The 15,514-nt window shown below is 43.0% G+C and overlaps 1 protein-coding gene across 1 annotated transcript in view; it reads right to left on the reverse strand.

Annotated features, from left to right (window-relative positions):
* Positions 1–3,979: 3,979 nt before the first annotated feature.
* The window catches only part of faf1 (Fas (TNFRSF6) associated factor 1), a 100,373-nt gene continuing 88,838 nt past the window's right edge, over positions 3,980–15,514 (reverse strand). The window contains exons 18-19 of the mRNA XM_029707252.1: positions 14,333–14,548; positions 3,980–5,166 (exon numbers count right to left, since the gene is read on the reverse strand). Of these exons, the coding sequence (XP_029563112.1) occupies positions 5,083–5,166; positions 14,333–14,548 (300 nt within the window). The 3' untranslated portion in view covers positions 3,980–5,082. The remainder of the gene's footprint in view (positions 5,167–14,332; positions 14,549–15,514) is intronic.

Genomic DNA, 15,514 nt, shown 5'->3' on the forward strand with positions numbered 1-15,514 from the left:
GGTGAGTGGATTTAAAAAGCAGGATGCTGTGGGATCACAACTTACTTCAAAAGGAGAGATCACTTGCATCAGGAATTCTGTTCCCTCACCAGGGGCCAACATTCTTGACCCTGGAAGACTGGTTAAACATTATTGAACACTTCCCTTTTGTTAGGGAAGAATAAAGTCACCACCTGATGTTGCCACCAGTGAATCTGTGTCATAGGAAACCAGAGAATAAGTCCATTGTCACTCGGCCACATTCTCAAAATGTGGGATTTAACGGTGGTGGCATTACAAGATCAGACCGAGTGACAGCCACCGTCTTTAAGACACACTGACATCCAAAGGTTGACCAAGACGCCAAAGAAAAATTGGTGTCCTGGGAGTTCAAGCTGACATCACCAAATAGTCAAGCCATATTGACTTGATTTGTACATGCATTCCAATATCCATATGAACATGGGCCAACACTTACCTTGTTATAATTATGGTACGGTCCAGTCTAAGAGAGATGGTGGAAAATCTCACACAGTCAACAACATAAAACAATATTTCTACTAAACATCATATCCATACATGGAAGTGGGACAGTGAAGTCAAATATTGTTGGAAGAAAGCAAGTTTTACAATTCTGAATGATCAACTCATTGAGAGACACTCACCTCACCCACTGTTTACTGCAACATTATGCTTGAGAACAGTTATCCTGGGGAATATGACTCCTACAAACTTCAACAATATTGTAAAAATAGGCCTTTACGGACTAATTATTTAGGGATAAAGTGGTTTTGATTAACCGTGTAGACATCAATACACAACCAATTCTCTAGAAGAGAAATCTTTAACAGGACAAATTGCAATTCTAGTACAGTCAAATGTTGTTTTAGCATGGCACAGTTAACATATACTGGCCTTCAATTTATTTTTTTCTTCAAAATCAGGTGACAAGTTGGATCAAGTTGAGAGAAATATCATAATATCCAATAGGCATTTCTGACTGAATCATCATCATTAGTTGCAGCTGTACAAAAGAGATGCCCAAGTGCATTAGTGAACCATTCAATGATTGAAACTGTAATATCACACACCAGAGAGTTGCACAATCCACATAGTTCCCTGGGGAAGAATGCCTGACAAGGATTATGCACCTGTCTCTTGATTAAGTGCACCTAGTATATGTTCAATGAAATCCTGACCTTCCAGTGACCTCTCCTCTGCCTTAAGCTCTGTTCAGGATTCCATACTTTTACAACCATGATGTCAACTCTGGGCCAAAACAGGTAGCTCTGTAACTGGACGTGCCCACCTCTGACATGCAGCAAGCTCCTTACATTTAAAATGATCATCTTACCTATTTAAACAAGTCAGAGTTGTGGGACCTTAAAATGGGAAAGCATGAGGGAAGTTTGTCACTGACAGTTATTAGTTTCGCCAGGATATCAGGAACAGTTTTCCTATCTATGTATAATCCTGGATAATTCAAATGAGGATTTAAACGCTGTGAGCAGTATGTTACTGACAGGGTGTGTCAGGTCAGGTTGTGAAGGGGACCGACTGACGCATGCTCTGCTCGGTCTCACCAGGCACACACACAGCAGCCTGGGGAAGTCTGACTGAATGAACACATTAAACAATCCAATTCCTTGCGTGAGAACCAAGAAAGCGGTGGGTATGCTGCAGAGGGATGAATTCGCCTCCAGGACGGAGAGATTCTTCCCTCTCCACTTAAACAGAGGTCATATGAACACAATCTGACAAGAAGATAAAGATTTTCTAGATTTTCTTATTTGCTCACCACCTGTTTTAACCAATGAACATTCTCCTGCTCTGAAACACACTGCATGTTCCAACTTAATGACTGACCCTCCACCCAAAGAATAAATAAGAATGCCAGAAATAACAAAATCTATTCTGGACATTTCATTAGAGGCATGCATTGAGAGTACTAATCCTGATTCCCAAAACCTGCCTCTTTGATAAAAGGAAAAGTCCTCAGTGAACAGGAGGGCTCTACTGTTGGGCCCACTGTGCCGGCTCAAACGTTGCTTTTTGCTGTTAAAAGAACGCCATTTCAGATGGAGAGATAAGCCTATAAGCTTGTCGCGGAAGTGAGAAAATGCTTTTTGCCTTTGAGGCAGATAATATCAGTAGATGTCTGGAAAATATTGCTCTAAACCAAGACAATAAGGCAAATTACTTTTTTAGGAAAAGCAAACTAGTCTACCATGATACACGACATGACCAAAAGTATGTGGACACCTACTTGTCGAACATCTCATTCCAAAATCATGGCCATTAATATGGAGTTAGTCCCCCCTTTGCTGATATAACAGCCTCCACTCTTTCCTATAGATATTGGCCACAAGAGCATTCGTGAGGTCGGGCACTGATGTTGGGCGATTAAGCCTGGCTCACAGTCAGCATTCCAATTCATCTCAAAGGAGGTCAGGGCTCTGTGCAGTCTAGTCCTTCCACATAGATCTCGACAAACCATTTCTGTATGGACCTCACTTTGTGCAAGGTGGTATTGTCATGCTGAAACAGGAAAGGGACTTCCCAAAACTGTTGCCACAAAGTTGGAAGCACATAATCGTCTAAAATGTCATTGTATGCTGAAGAATTCCCTTCACTGGAACTAAGGGGCCTAGCCCGAACCATGAAAAACATCCCCAGACCATTATTCCTCCTCCACTAAACTTTAGTTGTCACTATGCATTCGGGCAAGGTAGCGTTCTCCTGGCATCCGCCAAACACAGACTCGTCCGTCGGACTATCAGATGGTGAAGCGTGATTCATCACTCCAGAAAAACAAGTTTCCACTGCTTCAGAGTCCAATGGCGGCGAGCTTTACACCACTCCAGCCGACGCCTGGCATTGCGCATGGTGATCTTAGGCTTGTGTGCGGCTGCTCGGCCATGGAAACCCATTTCGTGAAGCTCCCGACGAACAGTTCTTGTGCTGACGTTGCTTCCAGAGGCACTTTGGAACTTGGTAGTGACTGTTGCAACTGAGGACAGACAATTTTTACACGCTACACGCTTCAGCACTCGGCGGTCACATTCTTTGAGCTTGTGTGGCCTACCACTTCGTGGCTGAGCCATTGTTGCGCCTAGACCTTCCCACCTCACAATAACAGCACTTACAGTTGATCGGGGCAGCTCTAGCAGGGCAGAAATTTGACCAAATGACTTGTTGGAAAGGTGGCATCCTATGATGATGCCAAGTTGAAAGTCACTGAGCAAGGACATTCTACTGCCAATGACTCAAATGATGTCAATTAGCCTATCAGATGCTTCTAAAGCCATGACATAATTTTCTGGAATTTTCCAAGCTGTTTAAAGGCACAGTCAACTTAGTGTATGTAAACTTCTGACCCACTGGAATTGTGACACAGTGAACTATAAAAGTGAAATCATCCAAACAATTGTTGGAAAATGTACTTGTGTCATGCACAAAGTACATGTCCAGACCGACTTGCCAAAACTATAGTTTGTCAACAAGAAATGTGTGGAGTGGTTGAAAAACTAGTTGTAATGACTCCAACCTAAGTGTATGTAAACTTCCGACTTCAACTGCTGTTCCTATGAAGTCCACATACTTTTGTATGTATAGTGTATATTGTTACTGAAAAGCAAATACTGACGCATGATCATACACTGATACCCATCACTAGTCACATAATATGTTTTATATTAGATAATAGAACTGGTTGTCCATCAGGAATTCAGTCACTCAGTACACTGAAGTTCATCCAAATGAATTGCTTTTAAAAATGTCTCAAATGTCTAAAGCAAACTCAGCTTGCATAGAGACATGTAGTCTTCACAGCTACTCCAGAGAGCCAATCGCTGACCAGATGTGGTGTATTTTCCCCATGCCTGGCTTGCTGAGTTCAGCATGCTGACGTACACACTTCAGAGTCAAACACAAAAACTCCTATTCAGATCCTTCATACTAGGACAGCCCATAGCCTACTGGCCAAATAGACAATAAAAGGTTTAAATAATATAATAGCTTTAATGTTTTGTAGAAAGTTTGCTGAGGTTTCAATGACAGAAACCCTGAAATAATGACTCAGAAGGTGACAATTAAGGAATAAACCAAATTTAAATAAAACCTAATAGCCACTTAAAATACTAAATGTTCCAAGTCAGATTTACAAAATGAATAGCCTACCAATCTCTCCACTACAGCTCAAAACACTCACGGTCAAATCTGTATTAACGATACCACTTAAATTAGAAAAAAAATCAAAATAAAAAAAATCACAAAAGGCCACAATAATACAAAATTCATATGACGTGTATGTGTGTGTGCGCGCGCGTTTCAAGAGAGTGCTGGCTCAGACGGATGCATGTTCATATATATTTTATATAATGTATATCAAACTAAAACTAATACAGCATCAAACTTAAAAAGGAACAAGAAAAATAAAGTAGTAACAGTTGGTTATGGAGCATTTTGAAATTAAAACCAGACTGGTCGGAGCAGAGCGGGAGGGGTGCAGATCAGGAACATTGAGCCTCTCTGGCTGCGGGTGGGAAGGGGGTAGGAAGGGGTCCATTCCTGGTTGGGTGCATGAAGGAGCAGGAGGGAGCAATTGGGGTACGACCAATTGCAGGTGGAGATTAGATAGTCCAGCGTTCTCCAGGAAATGTCTCCTTGCTTATCTTATTCAAACAAAACATGACAAAAAAAAAAAAAGCAGCCGTACTGTAGTGGGAAGTCCTTGTCCGTGATGCTGTTCTTCTACTCAAAAGTTTCTTATTAATATCCTTTATCATACTGTAAGTGTGGACAGAGAAAACCATGACACTGCAATTAAGTGAGGGGCGAGTGTGTTTGGCTGTGTGCTTGTGGTAGCTTCTCTGTGCATACGTGTACACTAGGCATTCATGTACGATGCACAGGCCGAGAGCAGGGACGCTTACGCGGGGGTTTTGTGAGTGTGAATAGTGTACTGTATATGTTGTGTATTGTGTGTGTTTGAGAGTTCACCTCCATGTGAGAGGGTGGTCTGTCTCTGTAGACCCACTAAAACCATGCTAGAACTCTTCACTACTCTTCCAGCCAGTCCCACCACCACATGACCAGGCTGTCCTACTCTTTAGCTTCCAGGAACAGGGTCTCCTGCGGGAAAAGCTTGGCCTCCAGTAAAGACGAGGCTGGGTCTAGCTGGGTGATCTGCAAAGAAAGAGAACAAGAGAAGCATGAGAAGAGGACACATTCATACAGGATACATGACAGTCATTACACAAGTCCTTGTTCTAGTTCCAGTTGGAAGTGACATTTAACCACATGTGCATACATGGAAAGTAGAGGTCAACCGATAAATTGGAATGGCCGATTAACTAGGGCCAATTTCAAATTATTATTATTATTTTTTTTTCCACCTTTATTTAACTAGGCAAGTCAGTTAAGAACACATTCTTATTTCCAATGACGGCCTAGTAACAGTGGGTTAACTGCCTTGTTCAGGGGCAGAACGTCAGATTTTTACCTTGTCAGTTCGGGGATTTGTTTTTGCAACTTTCCGGTTACTAGTCCAACGCTCTAACCACCTGCCTTACATTGCACTCCACGAGGAGCCTGCGTGGCAGGCTGACTACCTGTTACGCGAGGGCAGCAAGAAGCCAAGGTAAGTTGCTAGCTAGCATTAAACTTATAAAAATCAATCAATCAAGCTTCACAATCACTAGTTAACTACGCATGGTTGATGATATTACTAATTTATCTAGCGTGTCCTGCGGTGCCTGTTAATTTCTCATCGAATCACAGCCAACTTCGCCAAACGGGTGATGATTTAGCACAGTCGTTGCACCAAACCTAACCATAAACACCAATGCCTTTCTTTAAAATCAATTCACAAGTATATATTTTTTAAATCTGCATATTTAGTTAATATTGCCTGCTAACATGAATTTCATATGATTAGGGAAATGGTGTCACTTCTATTGCGTTCCGTGCAAGCAGTCAGGGTATATGCAGCAGTTTGGGCCGCCTGGCTCGTTGCGAACTGTGTGAAGTCCATTTAATCCTAACAAAGACCGTAATTAATTTGCCAGAATTGTACAGAATTATGACATAACATTGAAGGTTGTACAATGTAACAGCAATATTTAGACTTAGGGATGCCACCCGTTAGATAAAATACGGAACGGTTCCGTATTTCACTGAAAGAATAAACGTTTTGTTTTTGAAATGATAGTTTCTGAATTCGACCATATTAATGACCAAAGGCTCGTATTTCTGTGTGTTATTATGTTATAATTAAGTCTATGATTTGATAGAGCAGTCTGACTGAGCGATGGTAGGCAGCAGCAGGCTCGTAGGCATTCATTCAAACAGCACTTTTGTGCGTTTGCTAGCAGTTCTTCGCAATGCTTCAAGCATTGCGCTGTTTATGACTTCAAGCCTATCAACTCCCAAGATTAAGCTGGTGTAACCGATGTGAAATGGCTAGCTAGTTAGCGGGGTGCACGCTAATAGCGTTTCAAACGTCACTCGCTCTGAGACTTGGCGTAGTTGTTCCCCTTGCTCTGCAAGGGCCACGGCTTTTGTGGAGCGATGGGTAACGATGCTTCGAGGGTGGCTGTTGTCGATGTGTTCCTGGTTCGAGCCCAGGTAGGGGCGAGGAGAGGGACGGAAGCTATACTGTTACACTGACAATACTAAAGTGCCTATAAGAACATCCAATAGTCAAAGGTATATGAAATACAAATGGTATAGAGAGAAACAGTCCAATAATTCCTATAATAACTACAACCTAAAACTTCTTACCTGGGAATATTGATGACTCATGTTAAATGAACCACCAGCTTTCTCATGTTCTGAGCAAGGAACTTAAACGTTAGCTTTTTTACATGGCACATATTGCACTTTTACTTTCTTCTCTAACACTTTGTTTTTGCATTAATTAAACCAAATTGAACATGTTTCATAATTTATTTGAGGCTAAATTGATTTGATTGATGTATTATGTTAAGTTAAAATAAGTGTTCATTCAGTATTGTTGCAATTGTCATTATTACAAAAAAAAATAAAAAAATAATAATAATTATTCGCCCGATTAATCGGTATTGGCTTTTTTTTGGGCCTCCAATAATCGGTATCGGCATTGAGAAATCATAATCAGTCGACCTCTAATGGAAAGTATTAAGTTGCAATGTGCCTGGTAAAAAGTACAAACGATCAACTAGTCCAATTCTTAATCTTTATATGATTGAACACTTTTGTGTACCTTGGGACATGTACACAAATGTGAATGTACCAAAGTACCCCATGCAAACAGATGTACTGGAAAGGTGTTAACTTGGCCTCTGCTTGGGGTATGTCTCTAAGCTACATCATCAAGTGGAAAAGCTGTTGACGGTGAGGCAGTAATCTGATCATCTCTGTTGGTGGCCAGCGTTGCGTTTCCCAGAGAGATTGATCATTTCTGTTTTTCTGTTTTTCTAAGGCTTCCATCCAAACTAAACGGCTGTGGTTTCTACAAGGACCTGCCTTGAACGATGTGTGTTACGACCATAAACTAACCACCTTTACCTACTGAATGAATGACCAAACAAAAAGATAAGGTAGATGCTAATATTAAAAAAGACATACAGTATCAATAAGTGTCAAAATATTCATCATTCAGGTTGAGGGCATAGGCAGAGCAAGATGGTAATAATGCATTGCCACCCATAATGCAGCTAATTTCGTCAGCCATGTTGACACACGGGTAACCTATGCTGTTTAACACGAGACAACCCAGCCTGCTAGCTTATGAGGGTTAATCACCGTGAGTCTCCTGTTACATAGGCCCCCGTCATCCCCTTCCCCACACCTGGGCCCTCTGTCTACTGTGACGTGGGGGCCAGGCCAGGGCAGGGCTTATCTGTTGCCTGTGGTGACAGCCTCTGATTAGACTGCCTATTATGATCACTGGGGTGGTAATTAACAAGCAGGCATCAGACGACCAGCGCAAGAAGGTCCGAGTTCACCTCACACTGATGAGACCATCCTCACAACGACATTAGGTGGAGAAACAGTGCTGGATGATGTGATGGCTGGAAGACCTTTGAGGCTGAAACCAAGTTAAACACCCACCTCACCTCTCCTTTCACCATGGAGTCAGAGTTTTCTCTTTAACTATCCTGACAGATCTGTCCCTCTCAATCTCTGCTCTGGCTGGGGAAGTAATCCCTGCAGTTGTCAGTTGTCCTGCCCGGTTTGCTGTTGAATTTGGATGCATTGTGCCTGTTATGCCGCCAACAGGCTGATCCTACTCCCTGATATGACATCTCATGTTCTTCTGTTCTACCACACACATGGTAATAAACTAATCTTCCATCAATATAAATAATGAGTCATATTCCCAATGATCATTGAATCATCAAAACCTAACCTTCAACAGAGCTACATAATTTCAACGGTATGATGCCGGGAGGTCAAAGAGGAGGAAGAATTCATCAGCAAACACAGCTATTCCCAGAGGAAAAGGGAAATGTCACACCAATGGAGGCTCTTTGACATCACGTTCTCATACTAATTTCTCCTGTCATTAGGGCTCCTCGCTCCCCAGCATGACCTGAGCTCATAAGGCAGCACAGGGAGGGGTGTCACGCCAACCTACACAACACACCGCAGCCAGGGGAAAGCAAGATGGTGTGCTGCTAACAGATTACGTCCCAACGGGTGAACTGAACACCTTTCTTCCCCACCTTTTGCTCAGTATTTCACAAATGCCAGCTATGCTAATGAACCTGACAGGCTGTTATGACACCACAGCATCAGGTATGAGTAAATTAGGGTTTAGGGAGGAGCAGGTGCGGCTGTGCGTGTGTTGACGGGGGGAGGGGAGAGCATCTGACTAAAAAGAAAGTAGAGAAACAAGATGCCACACTGACACAGGAGACAAAGCGCCATCAGTGATTGTTTACATTGTTATCCAATTAAGAGACCATAAGCATTGAGGCATCTGTCAACAAACAAAGCTGTTGTTTTTCTCTCCACTCTGCGTCGCGATACCCTCTCTATATTTTCACTGTCTGGCTCTCCCTATATCCGATGAATTCTCTTCTCCCCTGACTGACACATACAGCAGCCGGGCAGAGCCTGACACACAAACATACACAGGCCTACATTATTCATGATATGGCCAACAAAGCAATCTTATCAACGAACAGCTCTATGATAAAGGCAATACACAAGCATTTAAACTGTACTGTATGACTTGTAATTACATTTTAGTGTAGTAGATAAACCAACTAGATGTCTGGCACACACCATGAAAGTCTAGCATCAGTCTGTGGAGGGCCATTTTAAGTGTTTTGAAGGTTCCGGTTTAATCCGTAGCAGCGGTGTTTTCTCAAGTGCTTGACAATGTTGGTGGATAATCATCTAACCCTATCACACTCATCCTGACAGGCCTCACACAGTGGCCAAACAAACAGAGCAGAACAAGATGCCACCTTCCTTGAGAGACACACTACTACTGACAAAATAGTCTAATTCCTCTGAAGATATAAAACTGTTTTCCATCAAATTAAAACTAAATGGCAAATGCTGGTCTAAAATAGGCTCATTCACGTACACTACTTATGCAAGTTACCCAAGGACTACGGAGGTTTCAGTGTGTGAACGTCAATGTGGGTTGTATCAAGAAAATAATGCACAAGAAATGTTATGCCTACCATCAGCTGTTCCACCCCCCCACTAAGTAGAATTTCTAGATTTTATTTGAGATAATGTTGGATCTTTACTTCCAAGCGCTAGTGAAAAACTAGTAGGAACATTTCTTTATATCTGTTTGAGAATCTGCTATCACATCTCAAAATAATGTATTAACTCCATGTCATTGTCTTCAGTGTTATGATTATCGTGCTTAACATAATTAACACTTAAGTTGAAGTAAAAATAAATATTGCAAATCACTTCATTAGTATGAATAAAACATTTGATAACTTGAGGCGAGTGAAAAAATAAACACCCGTCTCAAGATGTCAGTTTCCAACATAATCAAACGTGCAGCTGAAATAACATTTATTTATGAAGCCATTTAGGTTCTATGTTAATTCAAACCATATAGCTTGTCTGTTTTAAACTTGTGTTGTCAAGTGTTTATTTGGCCAATTACAAAAGCAGTGGGAGATCATTATGTGCTTCCAGGAACGATGACAACACGTAGAGCCAGGGCGTGAACAACACACTTCAAAGTGGGCCGCCGCCCGGCCTGGAGAGGGGGAGGAGGGTGAAAAGGGGGGCTGCCGTTCCCCAGGGGAACAGGCCCTGAGCTTTTAACTTCTCTGGAACAGGGAAGCAATCTGCTCTCAGAAGTCCCCTATATGCTGTCTAGAGCAGAGCCAACACAAACACCAGTCCCACACACACAGTGCATAAAGTGTGAGACTGAGTACAGTATGCATGTACAGGACTGTGGGGGGCAGCTAGCCTAGCGGTTAAGAGCATTGATTCAGAAACCGAAAGGTCGCTGGTTCAAATCCCCAAGCTGACTAGGTGAAAAATCTGTCGATGTGTCCTTGAGCAAGGCACTAAACCCTAATTGCTCCTGTAAGTTGTTCTGGATAAGAGCGTCTGGAATCAGAGCTATAACCTACACGGAGCTATATCCCACATGCAGTCATACAGGCGGGAGAGGATATTGTGGAAAGACTTTTGGGGAAGGAGTATGAATTTTGGGACTATATCAATAAACTGCAATTGTTCTTCCTGTGCGTTTCACTGTTTCAGACTTGAAATGAACCAAGTTGTGCAGATGTGATGTCTAGTTCAGTTGGACACGAGGATCATTTCATAGCACTGTTTATTTTTCCTAAATCTAGAGTTTTGTTTAAATCATTCTACACATTGGTACTGTTCAAACATTTCATTTTCAGAAACCTGGAACATCAATTAGGGTAAGGTTAAACTCAGCACAAAGTACAGTATCACAACGTGAAGAAAAATATCCTGTGAAGACAATGTTTGGGGGTCTAAAACCTAGACTGAGCTAAGTTAACTCACGACTGGAACAACTAAGTATCTAGACCACATACACAGTACATACTGGTTCTGGTGAGTGTGAAGAGGCATGTTGACGCAAAGAGCAAAACATGTAACTTCCTCCAATAACTAACAAGCAGCCAAATAAACAAAAGTATAAAGTCAGCGATGCATTTTATTTTATTTCTGTTTAATCATCTTCCACTTAATTGCTTTCTTACTGCTGGCAATTATCTTGAGTTGTCATGCAGGGGAAGAAAGGAGAGAAGAAGTTTAAACATTTGCGGTGTATTACAAATGCAATAGTGGTACATCCGCTAATCCGAGCAGAGCAACAGTGGAAGCGTCTGGAGGAGATTGAGGCTCCTTTTAATTAGAGAGGAGAGCTGCAGGATTAGACGGACTGGGCACTGTTCAGATGCACAAACACACTGGCACACACTGCTTGGCGATGTCCACAATGGCACCCTGTTTTCTATATAGTGCAGTACTTTTGACCAGGGCCCACAGGGTTGTGCAGGACTTTTGACCAGGGCCTACAGGGTAGTGCACTACTTTTGACCAGGGCCTACAGGGTAGTGCACGATATAGAGAACAGGGTACCATTTGGGACATACCATAAACTCTGTTCTCTCTTTCTCCTGTCCTCTGCACCACGTCTCTACTGGAACTTCATTGGAGATTAAGACATTTTTATCTTGGCCTAAAACACATGGATTTTAAAGTGTATTTAAGAAGATGTGAATAAGGCATGGATATGCTTCAATAGATGAAGGCATGTGTGCCCACCTGAGTGTGTGAGCATTTGTATGTGCGTCAATCTTTGTGTACTGTATGTGTCTAGTGTGCGCATGTGTATAAGTGTGTGTGTGCGGTGTGAGTTAGCTAGAGTGAAGTGTTTGTACCCCCATGTTCCCTACAGACCGGGATGGCAGGCTGTCTGGGCAGGCCTGCACACACACACACTCCCCTTGATTAATGGAAATCCCATTTTGTTTCCACCACTCCAATTAAGCAGGTAGTTAAAATGGTGCTCATTAGCTACCTGCCACAGCACAGAGCAGAGCGTGGCCAACAGCTCTAATTACTGGGAGGAGAACTCCAGTCGGTGCGGCACCGTGCACCGCGGCTGCAGAGGAACCAACCGAGGAGAATACTGTTGACTGTATCCTAAGTAGCCAGCGCTCTTCTGTGTATACGTACTGGCTAATTAATATTCAACACATTATAAATGCACTTGTGGATAGAAGTCACACACACTCACGCTAGCACATGAAAAAACACATTTCTCATTAGCCCACCATGGCTTTTAATTATACAGAAATCCTCTAACTATCTGAACAGTCACACTCTCTGGACACTGGGGATTGAGATGAGCAACAAACTGGAGCCATATGCAGGGGTGAGCCAATTATGACTGTGGACTTCTCCTGCAGAGATGTTACATTACAGGCTGCTGTGTTGATCACTGCTTAGTACCTGTAGTTAGCCAACCAGAGGTACTGAGCAAATAAAGATAAACATACTGTAGAGTTAAATAATGGTCATTAGTTACACTTTGGTTCCACCTTGTTTAAAGTAGGTATGCGTTCAAGACAATTCGATACATATCTAATTACACAGGCTCCAATACGATACAGGAACGATAAGTTTTAGTTAGAAATGATTTGGTGCGATTAGAGAACAAATCGATGCGATTCGGTTCAATGCAATCCGATGCACTAACATTTGTTGCTGCTGATCGAGCTCATGACCTGGGCCTCTGAGCTTGATCTGTCTGAGCTGACTTCTGTGTTTGGTGTGTGTAAATGATTGTGCACTGAGTATACCAAATAATAGGAACACCTTCCTAATATTAAGTTGCGCACAACCCCCCCCTTTCGCTCTCAGAACAGCCTCAATTTGTTGGGGCATGACTATGTGTCAAAACATTTCCATATGTCAACTCCAATGCTTCCCACAGTTGTGTCAAGTTGGTTGATGTCCTTTGAGTGGTGGACTATTCTTGATACACATGGGAAACGGAGCTTGAAAAACCCAGCAGCACTGCAGTTCTTGACACAAACTGGTGAGCCTGGCACCTACTATCATACCTGTCCAAAATAACTTCAATCTTTTGTTTTGCCCATTGACCCTCTGAATGGCACACGTACACAATCCATGTCTCAATTGCCTAAAAATCTCCTCCCCCTTCATCTACACTGATTGTAGTGGATTTAACAGGTGACATCAATAAGGGATCATAGCTTTCATCTGGATTCACCTGGTCAGTCTAGGTCATGGACAGAACAGGTGTTAATGTTGTGTATAATCCGTGTAGGTCTATGGGATATGTACTATGTAGGCACCTGAGTTGAGCCATAATAGCGTTGGGCCAGTAACCAATAGGTCGCTGGTTCGAATCCCCGAGCCGACTAGGTGAAAAATCAGTCAATGTACCATTCAGCAAGGCACTTAAGCCTAATTGCTCCAAGGTCGCCGTCAATAATGGCTGATCCCTGGCCCCACTCTCCGAGGGTGTCTCAGGGAGAGTGGGATATGCAAAAAAAGAACATGTCCAATTCACACGTGTATAATACACACTAATGTGTGAAATAGGACAAATGTAAGCACCCACCTAATAATAATTATTATTAGGGAGACCAGGCTTCTACCACCATCAGATTGTGCAATGGAGCCTGTTTTTTGTCTCCAGTATCTTACTTTTATTCCCGTAAAACACGCTTTTCAACAGCCCATAGATAACCTATGTAATTTGCTCGGTTGTTACTCAACTAATAAAGCCTAATATCACGCAAGCCATTTTTGCATTTGAATGCTGAATGTGCCGCGCAGATGAGCAAGATCAGGAACAGGCCGCCTACCTCGCGTTGGTCAGTGCGCGAAGCTGGCCACAGTGCTCAGTTTGACTAGGCTACTGACATTGCCTGGAGTTGTTCTGCATGCAAAATGACTTGTAGATCAATGACTGTCAACACAGTTAAGCCTACATGCAGTTCCACACTAAAGGAGAGGATGCATCAGTTGTCACAATAGAGGAGTTCATTTTTTGGAAGTTAGAAAGAAGATAATATAAAATAAAATATTTTCTGATCGACGCATGCTACATTTCAATTGGTTTGTGGCTCGATGCACTTGTATCTTAAATATATGTATTGGGGACCAATGCTCATCGGTGAATTGCTACATTCCTAATAGAAACACACTGTGGTCCCGTGTGGCTCAGTTGGTAGAGCATGGCGCTTGCAATGCCAGGGTTGTGAGAACGATTCCCACCGGGGGACCAGTACAAAAAAAGTATGAAAATGTATGCATTCCACTACTATAAGTCGCTTTGGATAAGACTAAAAATGTTAATACTCACGTTTCTGCGGGGGAAGGTAGTGAGCAGTTTGAAGTCATCCCAGGGGTAGCCCTTGGAGGCCACAAAGTCAAAGAGGATCTGCAGCTTGGTGCTGCCCAGGAAGCGTCGCACCAGAAACTCACCACTGGGAGTTCGTATACGCAGCTTGCTAATTGGCTCTCCTCCCTCCTCCGCAGGCTCTGGCGGCAGGGCATGTTCCAATGAGAGACGGATGGCCTGAACAAAGGGGAGGGACAAAGCGATCATAGAGTAAGGTAGGGAAGGGGGTGATTATTCAGTTGGACAATGACTTTTAAGTGTGATTAATTTGCTTACACTGACATAAATGACATGGATTCACTTTGTTTCATGGAACAAACTGTGGTAGAAAGGGGAACTTTAAATCTACTATTTATGAGGCAACATATAAATTACACTGAATCCACAAGGCATCAAATCCTCTGGCCTCTTCTTCCAAAACGTGTAGGCTAGTCTTTGCGTCTCATTAATAAAGACATGCAGTACAACGCTAACTCGTGCCGGGGTAGATTAGATAACTGCCCAGAACAAATAGGATCGCCTCATCAACAGCAGAGAAAATTAATCAGGTCTCCAGTGTCACAGAGCAGGACCTGCTGCTCCCGCGGGGCTCTTTCCCTCCAGCTTGTTGTTCCTGTTTTGACAGAGGGTAGCATATGCTGTGACAACACACGGCAGCTTTATTTACCAACCATAATGCAATTATATTTCATAAAAGTGAACAACAGTAGCTCATTAGCAGCTCCAGGCTTTGAGTGGGAGCGTGCCAGAGGCGCTCCCCAGGTAGGTGCCTGGTAAAGGGCCCCCCAGCAGCCCACTGCACTGTGGCGTCTGTAAAGCCACAGAGCACACGCCTCACTTACTTAGGGCCTGCTTCGCACAAAGAACACACAGGAGCATAACCACTCAACGCAAAAAACAAACACCACCACAGGAGGGGGCAGGGGGGCAGTGTGCACACCTGACAGGAGCACCATGAGGCCACTGGTACCAGTAAATAATGACATCACCACTCCCCCCTCTGCCTCTCTTCCTTTCATCTCCCTCTCCACACAAAGACAAAATCACAGAAAGCATTTCCCCTTGTACTCATGGGTCTACTGAGCGGTTTGTTTCCCTGCGGGGCATTGTGACGGGTGGTGCAGGGCAGACAGCCGGAGACGT

The sequence above is a fragment of the Salmo trutta genome, chromosome 22, assembly GCF_901001165.1.
Source record: "Salmo trutta chromosome 22, fSalTru1.1, whole genome shotgun sequence".
Taxonomy (NCBI): Eukaryota; Metazoa; Chordata; class Actinopteri; order Salmoniformes; family Salmonidae; genus Salmo; species Salmo trutta.